This window comes from Falco naumanni, chromosome 4 (genome assembly GCF_017639655.2).
Source record: "Falco naumanni isolate bFalNau1 chromosome 4, bFalNau1.pat, whole genome shotgun sequence".
NCBI lineage: Eukaryota > Metazoa > Chordata > Aves > Falconiformes > Falconidae > Falco > Falco naumanni.
This window is the reverse complement of record NC_054057.1, coordinates 94,811,237-94,835,869: the sequence shown is the minus strand read 5'-3', so window position 1 is coordinate 94,835,869 and position 24,633 is coordinate 94,811,237. Positions and strand designations below refer to the sequence as shown.

The following is a 24,633-nucleotide window of genomic DNA, read 5'->3' as shown; positions in this document are numbered from 1 at the left end:
ACGGAGGCATAACATATGTTTTGTTTAACAGAGGAAACAATTGCTGCGGCTATTTTCATGCAACTGTTAGGGGAAGAGCTACGCTTGAAAATCACACTTGTGGGCAGAGTATTCCTCCTCCAGTTTTCTTTAAATACTTCTGAAGGTAACCATGGGCAATCCACTCCTTGCAATGTGTCCGCAAAGGCACGGAAAATAACCACAGACCCAGATCTTGGGCATGTGAAGCAATGCTTACAAACCTATTTATGGCAAATGATAAGGAGTCAGTGTTAAGTTTAAGCCGCGTAAGGGAGGTTTTCACCACAAAGAGAGTTTTTAACCTTAACCCCTTTTCTTGAGAATTGACAGCATGTGCCACCAGCTGCTACAGCTTAACAAGTTCGTTGTTGTAAGTGAACAGCAGTTGTCTGGTGATCTGTGCCTAAACTGAGTTAAGCTTGGGGCATCATAGGGTGTCCCTGTGAGATCAGGCAAGATGAGCAGTTTTTCTGGAGAAAAAGACAGCATGCTGCAGCTATAAGCAATATACTGTGGGTCACAAAGCAGGTCTACATGTGAACACAAACAGAAATTGTCTCTGCAGCCAGCCCATCCGGTTGATCTCAGTCACAAGGACATCTTTTCCTCCCTGCAGGCATGACAGCATGCCAACAAAAAGGAGGAGGTTGTGATGGACTTCACAGAGCATGTCCATCAGCGGAGAAGGACTGGCACCTAGAGAAGAAAGGGTCTCAGGCAGGAGGACTGGCACTCACTTGACAACTGCACACTGAAGGAAAAGAGAGTCTCGTCACTTTGGCAGTCAGATGTGACTTGCTCCCCGTGTTTGGGCAGATAGCTCTTCACCGAGCCGTTTCAAAGCATGATTCTTGAAAGCCATTGTAGCTAAAGCACAAAACACACCTCTCTTCCCATATGGAAACTCAGCAAGTAGTCAAACATTAACCTGACCAGAGCCAACCCTCTGATTTTTTATTTGCTTAGTGAGCTGTTCCTAATAGAAGGTCTTTTCCCCTGGCTCTAACAGGTCGGGGTGCGACCCCACCCCCTCCCCGCAGCCAGTTAGCATAACCAGTGCGTGGTAGAAAGCCATCTCCAAGGGCAAGCCCAAGCTGATGATACAGCTTTGGACAGCTAAAGCTCAGCAACCGGGTCGCACACCAGCTACAACACAACTGTGGGGTCAGGCACGGGCAGGGAGAGGCTCCGAGGGGCAGCTGTTGAAGCAAGTGGCTCATTGACCTCCGGCACCGGCAGCTGACGGGCTCCACGTCCCTGCACGTGCTGCAGCGCTACGGGCAGGGCTGCCCGCACGGGCACAAGCCACAGTGCAAAGCACAGCCTTTCTGGGGTAGGAAAGAGGGGGAACTTCCTCGCCATTCCGCTTCAGCACCCGCGTTCAGGGAGGGGAGCAAAGCAGGACAGCCTGAAAAAGCGTTTTGACTCAGAGCCTGCTCACAAAAGGGATTACTCACCCTGCAGACTCAGATGTTATCCAGCCCAGCAGCGCATTTCACTTTCTTCAGCCACTGCTGGCCGCTGGACTTTACCCCCATTTTTGATTGTTTGCAATACAATGCCAACACAGAAAAACACATCCATCAAGCACACCAGTATTAGAAAGGAAAAATGTTATTACCTGGAATAGTCCCCTTTAGCTTCCTACAATTGAAAAACAGTGACAGAATTAAAACATGATCTCTTCAAAAGTCCTCGCTTTTCCCAGCATTGTTCACTTCCCCACTCCCACAGCTCTGCAGCCGCATCCTGACCCCAGTTACACTCGGCGCAGAGCACGGAGGCTGCCTGCAAGCAGGCACAGAACTTGGCCCTTTACACTTCCAGCTACAGATAATCCAACTACACCGTAAAGTAAAACAGCAACCAAAACAGGGATGAAATTCATATTGCAAACCCGATATCACTTTTACTGTACAAGCAGCAAAATACAGCGTTCTCTCCAGCTGGCCGCGGCCAGGGACAGGCTGGCTTTGCAGGGGGGTCGGTAGCTGAGCGAACGCCGCTTGCTTGAGATGAAAACAGTTGGGGCAGCTTGAGCCACTGCAGCTTTGCTGTAGTGTCAGTGTTGGTGACATTTTGTCACCAACAGTGCAACAAGGAAAAATCCTGGTGGTTTAAAGGTCAAATTTTATTTCTTAAAAAGCAGTAAATAACCCCCTTGTTTTAACGTTAATATCAAAATCTGTATTTTTGTTTAAAAAAATTAAAATAAGCGTTTAACTCTTGAGTACAAGAAAACTTGATAAAGGAAAAACTGACATGGCATATTTCAACATAACAGACATATCAAAAACATATGCTCTAAGACTCACAGGCATAACAGTAAGTTTAGCTACAATATTGTACTTGTTTCTTCCCAGATCTCCCGAAAGTATTTAAATTAGAACAGGTGACAAGTGGATGGAAGCCTACCCAAATAAATGCCTTCCCTTGATGAGTTCTTCCTCTTTCCCTCCCTTTTTCAATTTCAAGCTTTGCACGTAACTTTTTCCCCCTCTCGCCTATAAGGCGAGCCCCCTCCCCAGGTTTCCCAGCTTTCCGTCCCCCCCGCCCGAGGGATGCTGCAGCGGGCTGGCTGTGCGGGGGGCGCAGCACCCAGCGGGTCCCCGGCAGCCGGACCAGGCACTTACCTGCAGAACCAGGGCTGCCAACTTGAAGACGGTCTCGCTGTCCACCTCGATCTGCCCCTGTGCAGGGAAAGAGCAGAGCATGAGCCGTGCCCGCAGCGCTCCGCACCGCCCCGCGGCGTTCCGCACCGCTCAGACACGGTGCGTCCCGCCCCCGCAGGGCTGGAGCCCCTCCCCGCGGCCCCTGGGCTGCCCCCCCCCACCCGCTGTCAGCATGGCAGCGACTCTCCTCCTCCCCCCAGCGCCTCTCTCGCCCTCGCTGTTTGCTTTGCAAAGCTGCTGGTTATTGCACTGCGCTGGACGGTACCGCATCTGGCTGTGCGTGCCTCCTCGGGGCCTGATCCTGCACCCCGCAAACACACGACGCACTTGCCGTGGGGCAGGGAGGCAGGGCTGGGTGGGAGAAGGGTATTTTTACGGCTTGAAGCGCACCAGCTCCTCAGGGCAGGGATCTGGGTTCTTTGCTGCGAGGTGGTACGCACACCCCTGATGCTAGATAAGTAGTGCTTATCAGTCACAAGGATAGCATAACTCAGCTCCCTTCGCCCGTGCAGTCCGGATCTTGCAGGCTCCAGGGCTCGCAAGTACCTCAGAGCTGTGGTGCTGCACTCAGAAAAACCACATGGAGCCCCACGCCTTGACACCACTGCAAAACCTGTCCTGTCCCAGCAGCGCTATGCCCACGCTGGCCTCAGAGGTGTCCAGCTGATAAACGTCAAAACATTGAAACTACACAAAAATCCTTTTTTTTTTTCCCTGCTTGCGAGCTTAAGCCCAATCTTTCAAAGTTAGCCTCTTACCAGCAAAAAAAACTGGTCTTGGTTCTATACTGGGACCAGCAGTAACACTGGAAGAGTAGAAGATGCGGTTACACTTGGGCTCTTGGGTTATCAAAGCTACCCCTTATATCTACTGCATCTTGCAAACTGTGTATAAAGGACAAAACCGAGCCCATGAGCCAGCACATGAATACAGAGATGATTTTTTCTCTTATTGACCTTTTGCAAGTGAAGGTGGTGGACATGATGCCTGTCTCCTGCCTCTAAGATCCCAACACATCCTCTGTCCCCAAGACCTGTCAGCTGAATGAGGGGACAAAGCAGACAAAGTTTGGAAACTTTGGTTGAAATAGTGCCAAAACCAGGGCAGCAGGAAGATCTACAGAATTACATACAGATACAGGGAAATGACATCTCAAAATATATAGAGCACATCTGGAGCTGAGCTAATTTACCACAGCTGCAGGTCTGGCCCACAGAGACTAAATTCAAAAGTGAACAAACAAATAATTCAATTTTCTTGGAAGGGAAGGTTTTTTGCCAGCTTTGTCAATAAAACGTTCCGGCAGCAGCAGCACTCCCCCAGGCTGCTCTGCAGCGGCAGACCAAGAGGAATTTCCCCTTCCCAACAGGTGTGGCAACAGCTATGCAGAAGTAGCCTCCAAAGCATTCCCAGACATATTTTATTAGAAGAAGAGGAGAGGCACATCACAAGTTAGGAGGGGAAAAACAAAAAAAGCTTTGAGTTCATCCTTCCTTCAGATCTCTTTCATGTTGATGCTTAAGAAAAAGGGCAAGGATTGCAGCCCAGAAACTCTTCACATAGGTGCAACTTTAAGGCACTTTGTTACTTCCAGGTCTGTATCAGGTTAGTCTTTGTCATGCATCTGAGCTGCCTTTTTTTAAGCCTAAATTGCATCTGCTCAAACAGCCTCTGAGTCCAACTGTGACAGCAGGATTACGGGAGATCAGGTCATCCCAGCACCATGCTCTCCTGCACAGGCAGGCGGGGAACCCAAGCGTGAGAAAGTGCCACTGCAAGGAACCCCTGCTCAGCAGGAAAGACAGGCTCTAGTCAGCAAAGCTGTCCTTGGACCACAAAATCAGGGAAAACAGGGCCAGAAGGGACCTTAAAGCTCATCAAGACCATTCCCCACCCCAAGGCAGAACCAGTACCAGAAAAGTTATCAAGATTTAACTGTCCAAAGGCCCTCGTCTCTTTGCTGCTGGCCCCAAGAAAAACTTTGCAGCACTCTGTGAGCTACTGCAGCCAGCAAGTCTCTGCTGACCCATAGCAATAGCTGCTGTTGGCATTACAGGGATGTTTGGAACTTAATAACCAAGTACCTCTTCACTTTTCATCTTCAAAGCACCTCACAACCATTAACTAATTAGCAATAGCAATTACGAGGCTGCCCTTCTGTGTTTATTTACTTGTTGCTAAAAAATGAGTGTTAAGAAACTCCGGTTACTTTACTAGGCTGCTATGGCATTGCCACAAACATTAAAAGTGATCACACACACCACTGCATGGAGGGTTTTTGGAAACCAAACATGCTGAAAGGGGACTGCCTTCCTCAGGCAACAAAGTTTCAGTCTTTGCTTTCACAGCAAGGGTTTTGCTGTGCCAATGTCTTCCATTTCAAATGCATTCGCTTCGGAGCTGTATTGAGGAGCAAACGGGTAAGGAGATTTCGCCCTCACCTGACTTCTCTCAAACAAGGTGCTGAAGGTGTCTTGACCGGAGCAAAGGGAACAAACAGGACACCGCAGGTGCAGGGCTGCCATCACAGCTCTCCAGCTGTTGCAAGCCTCAGGTCAGGGTGGACCAGCCCTAATTACTATCACATACCGTGATAATATTATTTATACACATTATACAATAACAGTGGCAGGAGACTGGGGCCATTCTGAGGGAGGCTCTGCACCAAAAAAACCCACCACCACCCCAAAGAGCCATCAGAGAAAGAACTGCCTACCCTTTAAAGGGGCCAAAAAGCAAAGAAATGAGATGCAGGGAGACCAAAGGACTGCCCTGAGGTCATGCAGTAGCTGAGTAGCAGAGCAAGGATTTGAAGAAAGGGACCCTAAAGCCCAGCTCAGCCTTTGCCTAACAGACTAATGCTATACAAGTGACAAGTCTCTTGGAGCCTGAGCCTGGAATTATTTTCCATCATAGTATAAAATTATTTGCCACCTGGTTCCCCAGTTGGCCATTGCTATAATGCAATCCAGCCCTGCCCTGGGCTGTCAAGGAGTTTGGGCAGCCCTTGGCTTGACACAGATCCATGCAGCAATACACATCGCTCCGGAGTGCCGAGCCGTGGCTCTCCCTACTCAGGCAATACTTTGGATTTTATGACCATCCTTCAGCCCTAAGGCTGGCGGACAGGGATGTCTGTTTTAGCACTGCTTTAACAGCAAGGTCAAATTTCAAAAATAGAGGGGGAAAATGGCTGCAAGAAGATTAATTTGCAATGCCTGCAGTTGCCAGCGTAATTTAAGCAGAGACTTCAGCGAGCAGGCGGGGGGGTTCTGGGAACCAGGGCAGTGAGCGCTCTCATAGCTGAAGATGGAAGGTTTTCCTAGACCTATCCCAAGTGGGAGCAAGGTCACTAGCGCGAGGTTAAGTAGATGGATGTAATTCAGATAATGGAATTTGAGTCTTCTACATTTTAGATGTAAATAAGTTTAAAAGACTAGTGGCTGCAGCTCCAGGGAGGGGATGAAACCGATATTTTTCAATTAGAGTTTGTGCACGGACCAGTCATTTTAACCAGCAAGACAGATTCAGCCCCTTCTGCAGCTCTCTGACAGGCCACTGGTTTATCAAAACACTGCATTTGGTCCAGCAGATTCAAATGGTGGCTTTTGTCACACTGACAAACATCAGAAAAATAAAAGCTTGTAGCAGATGTCCAAATGGGGTGGCAATTACTGCAGAGCAGGAATAGGTTGCTATCTCAGCAGCTAGTGAAGACCAACTCCTGCCTTCAGTGCCCATGGACACAGACTTTGCCCCCGATTCAGATAAGAGCTCAAGTCTTTTGCTGCACAAACATGGACTTCTGTGATAAAAATCACAAGCCCAGTCATGAACAGAGCAGTGAACCCTCATCAGACACAGCAACAACATTAGAATTTACTGTCATAGAGATACAAGTCTGGAATCTGATGAAAACACAGATCAAGAATGACGATAGTCAGATGAGCGTTAACTGTGCTAAGCAAATCTTTAGACTGTAAACTCAGATTAAAGCAGATCCAAAAAAAAAGCAAACAGCCAGGAACTGTCACCTTTAATTCTTTAGAGCCAGAGCAAGAAATCAAAGTGGATATGGTTTGTTCAAACCACATGTAACCTCCAGAGGTTAAAGACTGAGCAATGTTTCACCTGAAGATTTGAGACTTGAGATACCAACACATCTCTTCCCTCAAACCAACCCCTTCAAGAATTTGTATTAAACAAAGACACCCCCAAATACACACACTACGATCGAATAGCCTCAAGACAGCCACAATATTGAATAATTACCTGTGATTACAAAAAGCTGAGAGAAAGAAGGATGCAATCAGAGGGAAAGAAAGGACCCAAACGCCTACAACAAACTGTTGAAGCCGAGGGAGGCAATTAGCTGGGTGTGAGCCCAGCACAAGTGAACAAAGCGATGCCAGTGCCTGTGCCCTTACCCAGCACCGCTGCAATTTTCCACAAGGGATCCCGTACCCCTGCGATGCGTCCTGATGGCCAGGGGGTGTGAAGGCAGGACCCTGCAGCACAAAGCTTCGCAGCTTTGCAGCATTTAAGTCGCCTTTGGCAGCAGAGACTGCAGCAAGGCGGGCTGAGCTCGGGAGGGGCTGTTGGCCACAGACCCAGCACAAGTTGAGCAGCGCAGGAGGAACTAGGTCAGGCAAATTCAGCAACTGGCTCTGTCGGTGTGGCTCTGCCGGGTAATTACACCGAGGAGACAAACAACGGCAGCAAACAAGTAACCCTCCAACTTTAAAGCACCTGTCCTGATTGCGGGCATTTGCTTCTATATCTCAATCCTGGTGCTGTTCACGCTGCCCTGCAATACACCAGGCACCCCATCCCATTCCCTTCTGCATCGGAAGATCCAGACTTGGCTGAGCATCTCAGCTAAGGCCAGTTTCCTAAGGGCAGAAACTCTGGGCTGAGAAAAAGCACAGCAAAGCAAGCATCTGCCTCCAACACACTAGGGAGGTAAAGCAAAGCACTAAGGCAACAGGAGATGCAGAATACAGAAGCGAATTAAAGGCTGGTCCTTCTGACCCTCCTCAAAAAAGCACTTCAATTTTCTACTCGTGCTGCATATACCCCATGGGGGACCGCAGCCTGGATGGCTCAGGTGGCCTCACAGCTGCTTCACAGCGTTGAGACGGTCCAAGATGTCTTTAATTTCATCCACCGAGCCCTTCCTACCCAACATGGGAGTGTAGCCTGAGACTGAACGCAGCTCAGTGCGTGGGCAGCGGCCACCGTAGCTCCCTCCTGGCAGGACCTGCTGCTTCCCACCTCAGCAGCTCAGGGCCACCCAGCCAAAAAAAAGCTGGTAGTGCCTCGTGGTGAGCAACAGCTTCAGGTTTCTCTGTCACACCCTTTATTTTGCTGCCTCTGCCAGCCACTCTCATCCATCTCCCTTGTTTGCATTTTGTGCCTCAGCCAACACTTCGATGAAACTCCAGGGACAGCAGCAGCTACTCTGAGACTTGCCTACACAGTTCAGTGCAACAGGAGCACAAGGTGCTGCCTTTTTGTTGTTGTTGTTGTTACATTAATACAAGAGTAAAAGCAGAGAATGGAGGAAGGACATAAAGACTTCCCTGTTTGCAAGCCAGGCTATATGGCAAGCATCATTAGGCTTGTAATCACAGCCTTTTGCTTTCCTACCCCAGCACCATGGTGAGATACCCAACACACACCAACAACAGACCAGGCTGAGCTGTTGCAGCATCTTTACCCTATGGCTAGGAGATCAGAGTGCAAAACTCCCTCACAATTAACACTGGTAATTAGACCGAGGAGATAACTACATCAGGAGATGCAAGGCATGAAACTCTGGCTGCAAACCAACTGAATCTTCATATGTAATGGGCCAAGCCCAGCTAGGACAACATACACCTCCCCTAACAAGAGCCCAAGAGGTCCCCAGGGCACCCCCTCCCTTTACAGCAGGCAGCCTTGGACCAACCTCAACCACTCTTGGAGGCGCTTAGTGGAGCTCCTTGACTATGCCCACAGCATGGCCAAGTCCCCCTCAAGCCACCAGTGCAGCCCCGTGGGACGTTCATGGGGTAAAAAGTAGGAGGGCCTCACGGAGACCTGCCGGCTTACATCAGCACGGGCATCCTGCCTCCTCCTCTCACATTTTGGTCACAGGCACAACCGTGCTCCATCCTTCTCATCTGTCGACATTCTGCTAGGGGGTTTGGTTCATGGAGGTGACTGCCAACACTCATGGAAGATAACAGCCCTGAAGGTGCAAAAGGCCAACGGGTCTCACTGATCCTCCTCCAGGGCTTTACGTGGACCATCTTTCATCTTTGTGAGCAGAACAGCTAACACAGGCAATGGACACAGCACATTTTAACAGCCTTGGCTAGGAGCACACTACACTGTGTTACAAGGCTGCATGGGAACGCTCCCCTTTCCCTTGAGATGGGGGAGAATTAGGAAATATCTGTTATAAAACTTTCGAGAGCTCTCTGATATATGACTACTTTGCTCTCCACAAGCTGGAAGCCAGCCAGACTTTATGCTCGCACCAGGGGTCTGTTTCAACAGCTCTTCTTGGTGAGCACTGGTCTTCAGGCTGCCAAGTGCTTACAAGCATTGCTGTTCACGAAGCTATCGTGGTACAGACTCCTCTGAAAACTTCTACTTCCTTTAACTTTTTTCTTTTTCTTTTTTAAAAGCAACTCTTACAAGTCCTTGAAACAAACGGGAAATTAAATAAACCAACCCCCCAACGCTCAAATAGAGAGGGGAAAAGGGGAACACAGCCAACTTGACCAAGATCTGAGTTTACAGAACATATTTTAAGAACTGGCAAAGAGTCAACTGTATGGCTGCAGAACTATATGGAGGTTAGCTCTAATGCATAATAAACTTGACAGTGCTTTGCTAGCCAAGTAGGGTGTTATTTTTCCAAACTTGGCTGTTTTGAAAGAAGGAAAAAAGAGTAATTTGTCTTTCCAAATTTATCATCAACATATGCGTGACCAGTTCCGACCCACTGCCTTAAAAGTATCCCAGCTACGGTCACGGGCTGTGCGGTAGCACGCTGAACATGTTACACAGCTCCCCTATCGCTGTGCAAACACACCAGCTCAGAGATGCCCATTTCACCTGAAACCAAGTGCTAGGCTTTCACTAGTTTAAATTCCAGCTGTACAGTAGATTTCAGAGATAGCTATAAATCTAAAGCCGGCTTCTTAGAACTCAATGACAGGAGAAAAAGCTTTTAAACTGAAGTTGTCACCACTGAGGGTTTTCATGCAGCAGTTCTCAAAACCTTGAAAGAGAGGTACATAAGGAAACAGAGCCCAGCCATACACAAAGCATCCTTCTAGCCTTTGCATCCTCCCAAAACACACATGGATAAACGAGCTTTTAACTAAGTCACTGGGAGGCCCTTCCACAGACCTGGAGATCTAAGTTTTGCCAGCTCCCACCTCCTGCTTGGTGGCCCAGGCTGTTCCTGGCAGCAGATACGGCTTCTCCAAGCTCCAACCCAAAGAGCAGGGATGCTGGAGAGCAGCAGCCAGGCAGCTGGCTGGACCACATAGGGCTGAGAGGGCCTGGGGACAGCAGCATCAGACCAGGAATAAAAAAATGGGCAGCTTGACATGAAAGGAGGGTAGGGCAAGAGGACTGGCAGTATTTGTTATATTGGCTGGCAGTCAAGGTTTATAAACGCACCAGCGGTGAGGAAACACCAGGTGCTTTTACAAGCGCGGCAGCAAATGTTGCGTTCAGTTCACATGCAAGGAGGTGTGGGGAGGGCAAGGCCAGGAAATGCTGCGTGGGTCATGTTGGCACATCCAGCAGAGGAAGTTTAAGGAAGATGCTGGTGCTGATGGGGTAGTGGGTTAAGATAGGGGTGAGGTAGAAAGGAGCAGCCATGGATGCCCTGCACTCAGTACTCAGTGACCCTTTGCTCCCGATGCAGAATTGCAACACTGCTAAAACACGATTCACAAAAGTAAAAATGAGGTCTCAGTCCTGTTGTGCTTTGGATAAAGAGGTCTCTCCCGGCTCCCTAGCTGCTTGTAGGGACTGAGGGCAAGGTAGAGAGGGGGCTGTGCAGAGAACAGCACAGGTCATAGGGGATGCACAACTGTGGTGAGAGGCAGTAAAGGCCCCAGAGGCACAAAGGAGCTTTGGCTGTATAGAAGTGCATGGAGATAGGGGAGTGGGTGGGAAGTAGAAAGAAATGCATTTTTGGCAGCAGTGATTTTACTATCTCTCTTGTGTCCCTGCCTTGCCAAAATGTCTACAGAAATTGCAAAATGCACAAGCCCCAGATTCCTCCAACCCCTAGCAGCAAAAAGTGGTGATTTACAGAAAGGAGCAGAGAGATTTGCAGGAAGGAACATGCAGTCGAAAGGTGAGCAAAACCAGCAGGGCTATGCACTACAGAGCACCAAGCCAGCCCTCACCCTTTTCAGGGTGAGGTGAACCATTTTCAGAACGGTTATGCAGGTGTTTATTCCACTATATACTGTTCATATAATATATTACAAAAGAAAGATTATAATTAATAAAAGTATTTAATATGCTATATTATTTATTCTGCACTTTTATTCGGCTGGGAGCAAAGCCTCTCTCAAGTCATCTGGGGCAAGACAGCCAACACACACTGCCCAGCAGCTCCAGCCTAAACTCAGAGATAGCAAACTCCATCAGAGATACACCTTTCTCTTTGATTAGATAGAGCCACTTCCAGGATTTCACACATAAGATAGCCCACAGATCCCTCGGAGAATACTGTAAAAACCATTCCTGATGCAGCCTCTGAACCTCTTAAGTAACAAATAAATCCCCTCCAGAGGAGGGAATGGCATGATTCTTTGCCAACGCACTGGCTGTATTCACCCAAGCCTTCAGTTGGCTCTCGTGATGCATCCTACGTGCTGGCGGGAGCCCCGACATGCACCATCTCGCATGCAGAGCAAGATCACTGTCTCACCCTCTGCTCAGGGAAGCATCATTCTCATTTAAAGCACACAAGCCATATAAGCACGAGTACCTACAAACTGCTGGGCTGTCAACACGTGTCAGTGCTTAGGAATGTCAAAAGAGCACACACACACAAACTCCTCCAAGCATCAGGTCTTTGCACCACCCTGGGTATGGGCTTTTCACACACTGTGCTCTCTGGGGAACAAGGTGCTGTGAAAACCTTGGAAACAGCTTTATGAAAGCAAAAAAACATGGCTGGCTTTTAAGCAATCTTATCCATGCAAGTCTTCCCACACGCCAGGTATTGCAGCATTTGTCCTCTGAGCCACATTCCTGGCCCACACAGAGAAGAAGCTTCATGAAAAGATCCAGGTTAGGATACTGCCCCAGCAAGGCACTCTCTGGCACACCCTGTGCATTGAGGGGCACCCCTGAGCGCGTGGGCTGGGGGCAGGCTGCTGCTTTAAGATGCTGGGGTTTCCTTGCTCCATGAACACAGCAAGAAAAAGAAAGTAGAAAGGCATTTAAAAAAAGAAAAGAAAGAAAAAGAAAAGCTAAACTGAGACAGGTCTGATCTCCCGGAGCTGGATTAATGACTGAGAAATGCCAGGGAACATTCCTGGCTGTCATCAATGAGCATCAGCCTTCACTTGCTTCACCAGAACTGGGGATCTGCTCATATGCAGAAGCTGACCACACTCATCCTGCAGCCTGTGCCTCCTTCCCCGCAGCACAACAGAGCCTGGCAGCACGGCGGGAGCGGACACGCTGTGCGAGCACATACCAGGTGCCTTTGTGCATCCTCTTGTCCACATCCCGTGGGCTTAAGTATGAGAACTGGTCTTGCATGCCCTTCATGCACTACTTGAAACCTAGAGACCAACAATTAGTTTACCAAGCAGGATAAAATATTTTTTAAATACTTCAATTGAATGTTAAAAGCCAAGTGTATCTTGAAAGTAAATGAAGTGGCTTCTGCCGAAGCAGGGCTGCAAAGCTGCCCAGCACAGAGTGCTGCAGGCAGAGCAGGGCCTCTTGATTTTGTTACGTGCTGTATCACCCGGTGCTGCTCGCAGAGATCCTTCTCTCAGGAGGAAGCGATGCTCCTCATCCCTCCACTGCCCACAGAAACTGGACGCGACAGGAAACCTTCTCCACTTCTGGCAGTTTTGCTTGCAGGAACAGGGAAGCCGGCACATTGGGTTGCTACCATTTAGAGCACAGACCTCGCAAAGCCATGGGAGGAAAATCCGAGCCAGCCTTCCTTCAAGCCTCCCCCAGGTCCTGAAGCCCTGAACTCAAATGGGTGATGCACAGTCTGCTTATTGTGGCACTCTGTGCATCATCAGCACTTCACACGCTATCAGCACTTCAGTCCAGTAATATGAAGTTATGTTGCTTGAATAATAATATTTATCCAGCCAGAGATGATTCCTTATTGGTTTGATGACATGCATGTCTATGATCAGTCAGGGCAGTTTTATGCTTCTCTTCTTTGCTTTGTGCAGACACAGACCTGTCTGGTGGAAAAGGGCCTGGGGGAGCTGGTGGGCGGCCGGCTGACCGTGAGCCGGCAGTGTGCCCGGGTGGCCAAGGCGGCCAGCGGCACCTGGCTGGTGTCCGAAGCAGCGTGGCCAGCAGGAGAGGGCAGCGCCCGTCCCCCTGCGCTGGGCGCTGGTGCGGCCGCCCCTCGGAGCCGGGGCTCAGGTTTGGGCCCCTCAGCCCCAGCCAGACCCTGAGGGGCTGGAGCGTGTCCAGAGCCAGGCAGGGGCTGGGGCACAAGGCTGAGGGGGGGCGGGGGGAGCTGGGGGGGGTCAGCCTGGAGAGGAGGGGCTGGGGGGGCTGATCGCTCTCTGCAGATGCCTGAAAGGGGGGTAGGCTGGAGGGTGCGTCTTCGCCCAGACAAGCCACAGGACAAGGGCAAATGGCCTCAGGTGGTGCCAGGGGAGGCTTAGGTTGGGTATCAGGAAAAAATTCTTCATGGAAAGGGTGGTCAAGCACTGGAACAGGCTGCCCGGGGAGGTGGTGAGTCACCACCCGGGGGGTGTTTAAAAGAAATATAGATGTGGCAGCTGGGAACATGGGTTAGCAGTGAGCTTGGCAGCACTGGGTTAACGGTTAGACTCAATGATCTCAAAGGTCTTTTCCAACCTAAATGATTCTATGATTCTACAAATTAAAACATTTGGGTGCAAGTATATGTGTTTATGTTGATCAGCATTTGTTTCGATAGCAGTGGCATTTTCACATTCCATCCTAAAACCAGATCCATTTTCCAGTTCCAAAATTATTTGTTCTGTCTGTCTAGCTAAACCGCTCCAGTTTTCCCCAAAAGGATGACTGTGCATTGCCAAGACCTTTCACTTACAGTGGCAGACATGTCAAATGGAGATCAGCTTTTTATTCATCTTAACTAGTGAGGCCCCAAGTTCCTCAAGCATCTTTAAAACTTTAGCATGTTGTAAAAATGCACCAATTTCCTCCACTCCTCCAGAAAGCAATTCCTGTACAAAGCACAGTCACAACTTTGCCATTAACCACTTTCACGTCAGGTTTCTAATCCCACCATAAAATAACGAATACTGAATGAGAATCCTGTAAAATATGAAGCATATTAAAGGTGAAAACTTTGGCCGGCTATACCAAGCTCCACCACCAGCTCATGATACAGCACTGTTTTCCAAGAAAAGGTTGTAAGAACTGCATGACCCTCTTAGACCAACTGAATCATGAGTGAAAAAAGCAAACAAACAAAAAACCAAAACCCCAACCCCCCCCAGATGCCCAAGTTTGATATTAACTGGAAAATCCCAGAAACATCAGCATTGCTAGAGTGGAGTTCACTGAACTGCAGCTGCTACCGTACCACCCGTTATTAGGGGCATGGCACAAGCAGCTGCCACACCACTTTTTTCAGACCAAGATGTATCTGCAGCAGATCAACCTTATTTTTTTTGAGATTTTGACCACCATATCATGAAGTAAATTGGTAAAATATATATTTTTACCAATCTAGACATTTTTTAAGAAAACAGTGGAATCTTCTTAAGCAGAGAGTAAATGCAGAAAGTATTTTAATATCTAGCTTTTAATGCTATTTTATAGAATTTATTACTTTACTACTACACTGAATGAAGGCAGGAAATCAGGGAAACAAGAAGCAAGTTCACAGCACAGGACCTTCCTCATGGAGAAAATTTGTCTTGAGACAAATTTGACTCAAGATTAGTAAAGAGATACTCGCCTTGAGTGTTCACTAAGCAGTGTATAGAAGGGTACACCACTGAGACAGAGCCTGCCTGCAAAGTTACAACCCAGATTTCAAACAACTTAAAAGCTTTTGAGTATTTAAGGCTTATTCTAGCGTGGTGAACACACAGCGGGGCTGCAGAAACAGCACCAGGAAACCATCATCATCCTTACCCATTTGCCAGTGGTATCATCATTTAAGTGAAAGAGTAGAATAAGCACGCTGAGATCTTAACACTTCAATAAGATCTAGAAATCAGATGCAACTCTTAGCAATTTTGCAGGACTACGTAGGTGGTGGAGGAGCAATAAAAGGGGGATGGACATCAAGGAGCTCCGAAGGACAGAGCCTTACCTGGTGTACACAGGACTTGGCATTCAGAAAGAACAGCTCTACTGTGGTTTTGTCCTTGAGAAAGGAAATACTTTCGATGTAGAACCTGAAAATAATAATAATAAAAAGAATTGTTACTTTCTTGAATAGGTTTCATCTTCCTCCCAAATAATTTTATTTCCTCAACGTTTTGTTCTCTAGCAATAAAATGGCACGGAGGAACTATGAGCTACTGCACTTAATTTCCTGCCTATTAGGAGAGAACAAGTAGCAAATCACCGGCCAGCAGCACACGGGGAACAACACATTCCTTGTTCAATAGATCGTAGATATCTGATGACACTTCATCTCATTTGAAAACCCTGTCAAACACCAAAGGCGCAAAGCCCATCCTGCCTATGCAAATAAAGCCTAAAGCGCAGTGGAAAAGCTAAAGTGGAAAAAGTAATTAATGCCAACGCAGATTGGGAAGCTGGCCTGACACTTTGCTGGAGGAGAGGAGCTGGCAGCAGCCCTGCATGACCTCCTCTTCCCCAGGAGAAAAGAGCAGCCACACGCTGAGACCCATTAACTTTGCTCCTAGCAAACAGGGACAAGCAAAAAAAGACTACGTGAGGAACACTTTGGGATCAGCTCCATCCCATCAGGCACATCCTAGTAGCAACGGGAGCCCCAAACCCAGCTTTTTACATGGAAGGGCTGCAAACTGGCTCAGCCTTACAGACACCACTCTGTACAGTGCTCGTCGCCTTCCTCCCCTTCCCTGGCTTCTGCTTCCCAGGGCCACGGGTGCATCAGAGGCACGCACAAACTGAAGCAATCCCATCACTGGTTACTCTGACCTGGTCAAGGTTGGCAGATGGGTCCCAGTATGTTACAGAGCTACACCAAACATCACGTATGCCACGGGCACCCTGCAGAAAATCACACGCAACCTGTCTGTGCGCTTCTCTGAGTCACTTGGGGCATCAAACCAAACAGCTCTGAGATGCATTAAATGTTGTGGAGAAAACACGTCTATAATTTGAGGAGTGTGGAACTGCCAAGTCAGTTTAAAGAGAGACAAATTTGTGCGAACGTGGTCCTGTCAATCCTCCTTTAGCTGGATCTGAAAGCAGGATACTTGTTTTTCAGCTCCTTATGGAGGATAAATGAGTTGGGTCCAGACTCTCCCACCCAATACTAGACAGAAAGTGCATTTTTTCCAGCCAAGCAAAGACTTGGACCACCAACACCACTGTCCCAGCAAACCACACCAGGGCTTCTCAGTGTCTTTCTTTTAATAGCAGGAGGGCTGAATGGCCAACACAGGGCACCCAGCCACAATGTTTATCGGAGCTAGACCGATGCCTCCTGCAGCCCCCATGGTGCTCCTAAGGCTCCTCACAGTCTCAAGCTCCGGCCACTGATTTCTTGGTGTAGGTGATTTGCAAGATACTGGACTAAGTCCACAGCAGAAGCACGGAGCACATATTAGGAAGCAGTAAATCTAGCACCTGCTGCACTTGTTAGGAACATATGCAGTATTTATGCTGTAAGTGGAGGCAATACATTAAACAGTAATTGTTTTAATATTTCGCATTCCTGCAGCATGTTCCATCAAATTAATTTTAAAGCACTCCTCAGAAAGCCTCTGCAGGATAAGGAGGTAATTTACCCATTTTACAGGCATGCAGCCTGCCCAAGGGGCAGACGCAAGCTCAGCAGGCTGCCCCAGACATTTGAAAGGCTATTTGATATTTCCATGACTCACCCTCCACTGAGAACTGTAGGAGCCACAGGTACTTCCACCCTTTCTTGATCACACTGGATATTTTTTTTTTCCTCTCCCAGCAGCTTTACTAAACTTCAGTTTACATGCGCTTGTGTGTTTCTCTCCAGAAAGGCAGAGCATCAGAGGGCAGGAGCCTCACTCTTCATCCTTCCCCTACCTGCTGCCAGACCAGCCCTTCGCAGCCATGCTCCTTCCTCAGCCTGCTAAGGCCTTCCTCCTCCTCCGCACCACAAAGGCAACTGTCCTCAACTAATGACCTCATTTGCAATTCCTTTCAACTAAGAGCCAGACCTGGCTGACATCCTTCAGAAGCCGGAGAGCACCCCTGGCTCTGAACAGAGGGAGCTCCCAGTCACTGCTGGCACAGAACAGGAGACTGCAGGGTCCATGGAGTTAGGCAGAGCACTGGGGAGCGTTACCCCTGCCCCAGCCAGGTTCGTGCGCTCTGTTCCTTCCATGCAACAAGCTGTATGCTCTTATTGCTGCACTACAAATGGCATATTCTTCAGCATATTCACTGTGTTTGAGGACCTAGGAGGCTAAAATCTCTAGCTGCCTGAGAAAGCTGTGATGGCAATCATAAAACTTGGCGTTTCTTTGGTTGGGGTCAATGCTGGTGGCTTGTGATGTTCGGTTTGGCCCTCTCTGTTGCAAGGTGGTCCTCTCCAGGGTGGAGTCCCAGCGACAAAGATGCACAGGGAACACCAGGCATATTTGGGAACACCATAAAGTGTATGTTCTGCTTTTATTTCTGATGTTGTCGGCATCCTTGAAACTAGAATGATGCTTTTATCAAGTCCTAAATCTGCATTAAAGAGCCCTTCACCAGCTGTGTGTACCATATGAAAACTTATGTGACTGGATTGAGTTTATGCCATCTGAAGAAGAATAATTAAAATCTGAAAGGATTATCATCTTTTTCATTACTGAACAGCAAAAGCTCAGGGCCAAGGAGTTATCAAGAAAAGGAGGTCACAACCAGATATCTGGTGATCCCAGCCCATTTCCAGTATGACTACTGGAAACTGTCCAGTGCAGCACTGAAAGACACTAAGAACTGATGCTGTTGCACATTTGCCACTTGTTATGACAAGAGCAGCTCAGCGCCCTGCCTCGTTCTAATTGTATCTCAAACCAAAGTCACACTGAAGCAGTAGTTATGGCATTTGTGGCTGAACCCGCTGCAAACACTCAGAGGGCTTGCCTAGCCCCAGGGACCCCCTATCCCTGCAGCAGGGCCACCGCTGTCACACCACGTGCCGCTGGAGACGATCCAGCCCAGGGGATTGAGAGCCAGGCACTGGGGCTCTCTGCCCATCCCCGCCGTGCCACTCGCCCCATTCCCAGCTATGCTTTTCCATTCCAGCCATGGGCACGCACAGCCGCAGCCATGTATTTGGGCTGCTCTCCTGGGGGTTTGATTAAGGAATAGGCTGTCACAAGGCAGAGGAGTTCACATGAGGTAAGTGAACTAACCACCCAAGGCATACACCATGGAGCAAAGGCCTAGAATCGCTTACTTATCCAGAAAGTTGTAACGAAGTAGAGAGCTGCAGGTTTAAGTGGCTTTTCTGCTGGAATATCTATTTTCTACAGATCAGACAGTTTTTATATTGCCAATTATTTCTCCATCATCATCCTCCTCCTCCTGCTCTGCTCCCCATTCACTGCCCACCTCCTTGGCTCCTAAGTGCTTGTTTTGGATCTCACAACCCCACAGTAGTCAGGCTTTAAAACTAGCTTCTAGAAGTTGATCTTTTCCAAGCCCACCCCTCACACATTAACTCTTGCCCATGTTTCCGCACACCCCACCCTGGAGAGGACCACCTTGCAACAGAGAGGGCCAAACCGAACATCACAAGCCACCAGCATTAACCCCAACCAAAGAAATGCTCAAGTTTTATGATTGCCATCACAGCTTTCTCAGGCAGCTAGAGGTTTTAGCCTCCCAGGTCCTCAAACACAGTGAATATGCTGAAGAACCTATCATACCTTTTAAAATGGATTTTTAGATTTCTTTTAAAAGTGGGGAAGGGAAGAGAAGCTCTGAACTCCATCACAAATAAGCACATATTCAGCCGAAACAAAGTGCCACTTGTTTGAACCGTTCCCTCAATGACCAGGGAGCAGAGGACATGGCGAGGCGACCCAACTACACAAGAGGCTCTGCCTTGGAAGTGCTTCAAATAATTAAGCACACAAGGCATAAATTTACTGAGATATGAAAAGCAAATGAGGTCAGTCTGCTCTCATTTTCCTCAGACTGCAAGGAAAACAAAAACTCCAACAATATTAAGAATATGATGCTTGGTCTTTTCTGCCAGCACAGCTCTGTCTCGTAGGACATGAGTTTTTTTTCAGGCCCTTAACCAGCAGAGCTTTGCCAGCAAAAGCCCTAGAGTAATGCAATTACATTGGCCAAAATCATCACTTTGCCAGGGATTTTATTCTCTCCTGGGGACTGGCTTAAGCTGCACGAGCAAAGAAGCCATCAGCAATCCCTTTCAAGTACAGACAACCCTTAAGTAAACACAAAAAGAAAAAAGTTTAAACAAACTGTATTAAAATTTAGCACTACTAAAGATAAGCCAGGCAAAGAAGATATTTAACATACGGGGTTTTAAACAAAGAAAACCAAACACAAACCTAGGAACAATGTCCTAGTAACAGTTTAAAAAGAAGTAGGTTCCAAAGCACTTTATTTTGTACTTAAATACAAAAGAGAGCAGGACTTGTCCAGGACCTAATCTCCCTCTAAAAATAGTATATCACTTTGACATTTATTTCCTTTATCAAATCCGTAATCAGTTCTTTTAAACAAAAAACCCTGGTGATAAATAATAAACCCAAGTGGTAATGTTTTCTTTGTGGAAACAATTACTCACCTAACAGCAAAGTACAAAGTTGCCGGGCCTGGTTTCTTGGGCAAGTCATGGTCCAGGACTCTGTGATCCAGCTGCAGCCAGACGCTCTGACCTCTGTGGAAACAGGTTGGGGAGGCAGTTAGAAACTGGGGTGAGAAACAGGGAAACTGGGTCTTCTCAGGGCTCCTGTTGGCTCCAAGTGTCACTTTAAAGCATGTGATTTTGTTCTGAGGCAGGCAAATCCTCATCTTACCAAATTATTTCCTTTTTTCCTAAACTTTCAGATTTTGATGTAATTCACTGGTGGAGGACATTAGAGAATACTCTTTGCAGTTGTATGTTCAGCTGCAGCCCCAAAATCATAGCACGACACTCAGAAAAACTAAATATTATTGAAATACCCCCCTTTGCTATAGCTGGGGATGCTTCTGTTGACTTCTTATATCTAGCGGGGGGTGTGTGGGGGGTGTGTGATCCATGGCAGGGGCTGGATGTTTGCCTGCAGCAGCAATGGGTCTATCTCTTTTGCTGCACAGGGGCCGCACGGCTCTGCCGCTGTACCCCCAGCCCCGCTCCGCACCACCCCAGCGTGACATAAACCCCGTTCCGAGCAGAGGGCTCACCCAGGCACGCTCCATCCATGAGCCAGGTGTCTAAACCACAGTGCTCTGCAGCGGCTTCTCTGGCTGAAATGGGAAGGAAGCCAGAAAGAAAACAAAACTCCCCCCGACCCCAATAACCTCCCTGAGGACCCTGGGGCCAAGGGGCAGTGCAGACCCTGCGGCTGGCCCGAAAGGCTGGGGCATGGGTGCCCTCCAGAGGCCACGCGCTCCCTTCCAAGCACCCAGCCCAGTGCTGTACACCCAAGGCAGCCTCTGGAGTCCCACTGGTGCTGCTGGGGAAGCCAACAGCTTTTGGGTAATCCCCTGGCAACACTTTAAAGCTCACTGCGAGGAAGCGCCAGCCATCAAAAACCTCCAAGAAGAATTTCATGGCAGCTTTTCTGGGGGAAAAACATAAGCCAAGTGCAAACAGCATCCTCAAGGGATTTACAGAAGAGCTGGAAGAAAGTATTTTCCAATGTTTGAAAGGACAAGAATGTGGCAAAAATATTCTAGGGAGGGCCCAAGATGAGAGTGGCTGGTAAAAATAACCCCCTGGTGCTGTCAGGGCTGCAGAGCGAGTGGCTCCAACCAGCTCGGTGACACCAGCCCCACACCTGGGGACAGGGACTGCCTCAGCAGGGTGGCCCCAAACACTGCTCTGACGTGACATGTAGGCGAAAGCTTCCAATCCAGGATGCCATAAAAAACAGCAATAGAGAGCAGCGGGGACTAGTACTATTCCCGTTAGACAAGAAGAGGTTTATTTAGGGGCTGTATTAGTGCACAGCTCCATTTCTCTACTGCCCTAAGCGGCTCTGCTCCAGCTTTTTTTGGGTGGCTGAAGGTAACTTCTGGAGACCCTGGTCCTGGAGAGCAGAGTCCTGCCTGAGGGTTTCGGTCCTGCGCCCAGCAGACGTGGGGAAGCATTTCAGTGCAATGCTGACAGATGAGTCTAAACACCAGCTGAGATTTCCATTAACCCAGCTGGCTCCGGGTTCATGCCATGGAAGCAGATATCCCACGGCACTCCAGAGCCCAGCTGTAGCAGCCCACCCAGCCCACGGCAGCTGCTGGCGAAGGGTGGCAGGGAATGCCCCGCTGGCATCAGTGGTGATGACAAACTGCACCCAACATCGCCACGTGCTTGCAATATTCCAGCTGCCGGGGAGGGAGGGTTGTGTATTTTGAGCGTGTTTTGCTTTTGCAGCTCTTTTTGGGAGTCTGCAGAATAGCTTGGATACCCGAAAGCAATAGGGAATCTAGAGGAAAGCTGCTTATGGCAAGGACTAACCTCATATTCCACTGCTGCTAGGGAAGTTCAGGTTTGAAAGACTCAATAATACATTTAAGATTAAAATGCAAAGCAGTAGGAGCAATTCATTTTGAAAATAAATGAAAACCTTTTTGTTGTTACTAAAAGTGCAGAGTAGGAGAGCTCACATGGGTGTTCACATGGGAAATTATCTCTGAACCTATTTTTTCACCCTGTGAGACAAACACGAAGAGTAAAAGTATCAGGAGGAAGGTATTTTACAACTGGTTTGTGCCCGGAAGATATTTTCCAATTATTTTTTGGTTTGTGCCTTCCCCTTTCCCCAGCCAAGCAGCACAAGTGCAAGGTAGGAAAATCTTTCTTCTTCAAAAGAAAAACTCAATTTTCCATCACGCTGAGCTGCCACAGTGTCAGGGATAGGTTTCACATTGCAATAATCACACAGCTGTTTAAAAATAAATTAACATACTTACGTATCATCTATAAATGTTATCCCAAAATACTCCTTTTCTTTCAGGTTGAAGTGTGAGGCCACCAGATCCAGTAATTCCCGAGATAAAAGTTTGGGCTATTGAAAGAATAAGAACAATTTAATTCATTTCAGTCCAGGCTTTTCATACAGAGTAAAAAAAATTTCTGCAAATACTGACTTTAAGTACACATGGCTGCATGGCTGAGTTAAAACCCTGTAGTACAACTCAGTGCAGAAGTGGCTCCATCAGTCTCCGGGCAGCCGGATTTAGTGTCACCACGGAGCTGTGTGGGACATGCGGAGCACGGGGAGGCAATCGCATACTTAATCCAAGACATCGAAGTGCCTGGCCTGACCGCTGCTTTCTGGGGCAGAAAGGCAGCAGCTCGGGCTTTCCTGCAATTACAGCAGGAGAAAATTGTCAATTAAGAAAATACTGTGTACTAGAGGGTCTTGTGCTTTGGCTTCTGTTGTGGGAATAAAATATATTTCAAAAAACTTTTCTTCCCTTCTAAATTACAATAAACCACTACCCACAAGAGGTGTATTTTAAAACTTCATGAATTTTGGTGAAAGCAGAGCAGATGAAAAATTGAATGTAGAACTGACAGCAGATATTTTGCCCACCACGCACCAGTGTCCAAGGGAAACCCTCCTGCTAATTCAAGTCTGAGGAAGGGCACGCATGCCTGAAAGCACGGCTGTTCACTCCGCTTCTGTGAGTTGCTCCAATAAAAGATACAACTTTTCTTCAACCACCACTTATGCATCAGCCCCCAGGCAGCACTGCTGAAGAAAAGCAGCAATCTGGCACTGTGTGACTAGCGCTCAAGAGAGAGGGGTCCTCACCTGAACCAGCAGCTCCAAGTTCCTGTCATCGAGGAGATGCACCTGGCAGTGCCGGCCCTCTGTCATCTGCAAAGACAGCAACACAGAACCCTGAGGAAGGGCAGGATCCACGGCTTTCCCGGCTTGCACCCAACCATAAGTGGCTCAGGGGCAAGGGCAGCCTGCAGCAAGCATCTAATCTGCACCGATAAGTGAATCGACTCCGTACTGAGCTGAGTGTCCTTCTCCAAGGACTCAGTCTGGGGAGCTGCCCCAGCTCCCATCAGCTTTGAGCTGGAATTAAGGGTGCTTAGCAGCGCTCAGGATCAGATAACAACATAAATGATGCAAGAATTTAATCTGAGAATGAACCAGCCTGGCTAGTACTATAGCCACAGGCGGCAGGAATGGCCTTTCGTGACCAAGGACCCATGAAACCCTCCCGTCCAGCCACCCCTCCCTGCAGATGGGTCAGCCTACGTTTGGGCTGTTGGCAGAGGACCTGGTCTCCAGTCTCGGTGGAGTCTCCACCAGCACATTAGCCGTCTCCCTTGGCTAACTTCTCCCAAGTACGAGAAGTCATTGCCTCCATAGGATTCTTTATACAGGTGCTCGCACACGTCAAGACAGGTGCTCAAATTGGATGATTAAGAACGGGGTGAGCTTTGCAGCCTCTGGTGTTATATCCGGACCACCTACTTCGTATCACATTTATCTCTGCAAACAAAGAGTCTTCCTCTCTTCAATAGGCAAGCAATTCAGAAATAGCTGCACATTATGCCCTTTTAATATCTGCCCTTTGAAATTTAATACATTTCCATGAAAGCTTTTACATTATTTAAAATCTGCTCTAATTCTGGGCCTCTCAGCAGCCTCAGCAAGGACCAGCTTCGCAACACTCCCCAGGCGGGAGCTGGGGAAGGAAACCTCGCCTTTTTATTTATTCTCCCAGCCTCAGAAAGACTCATTTCCCTGACAGCACAAGCTTCTCATGGGCTATAAATTCTGAGCTGTGAGCAGAGGCTGAGGGTGGTTTGCTTAGATAGGGGGTCCCAGAGGGATTAAATGGCAACACACAGTGGTTTCTCCTTTCACATCCCTCTGGATCTGCAGGGATGGGGGACAAGGACAGGGCTCAGCTTACTGCCACCAGCATCCCCCCATCACCTCCCATCCTTGGATGCTGTACATCCAAACCTTATAAAAAGTTAAAAATAAATACAATTTAAACCTGATTGCAGTAAAACTGTAAAGAGACCTGCTGCCTCCCCGCAGCGCTGCCCTGCTCCAACGCCAGGGCTGCAGAGACACAGCCTCTTCCGTCACCACTCAGCCCTTTCAGCCCTAAGAAGCCAAATTAACAAAGCTTTATTGTTTCAACTAATTGAGCTCATTTTGACCAAAAGCAGAGAGGGATTCTCCTCCTGAGGAGCTCTGGAAACAGGTCAGAGATGAGTGCCTGCAAGTACAACTGGTTAGTGGCCGGGAAAAGGGGCTGCAGCGTCTGCGGCACCGGAACTGACAACCTCTGGCACTGCTAAACATGGATCAACGCACCACCCACTGAAACAGCAATAGTGGTAAAAGGACCATTTGCA

The 24,633-nt window shown here is 48.3% G+C and overlaps 1 protein-coding gene across 5 annotated transcripts in view; it reads right to left on the bottom strand.

The window, feature by feature from the left end:
* FRMD4B (FERM domain containing 4B) overlaps window positions 1-24,633 on the bottom strand; it is a 137,885-nt gene that overhangs the window by 42,231 nt on the left and 71,021 nt on the right. For all 5 annotated transcript variants that reach the window (XM_040590411.1, XM_040590409.1, XM_040590412.1 and 2 more), the window contains 6 exons: window positions 23,057-23,122; window positions 22,209-22,303; window positions 19,879-19,971; window positions 15,241-15,325; window positions 2,655-2,711; window positions 1,643-1,665 (listed from right to left, as the gene is read on the bottom strand). In XM_040590411.1, the coding sequence (XP_040446345.1) occupies window positions 1,643-1,665; window positions 2,655-2,711; window positions 15,241-15,325; window positions 19,879-19,971; window positions 22,209-22,303; window positions 23,057-23,122 (419 nt within the window). The remainder of the gene's footprint in view (window positions 1-1,642; window positions 1,666-2,654; window positions 2,712-15,240; window positions 15,326-19,878; window positions 19,972-22,208; window positions 22,304-23,056; window positions 23,123-24,633) is intronic.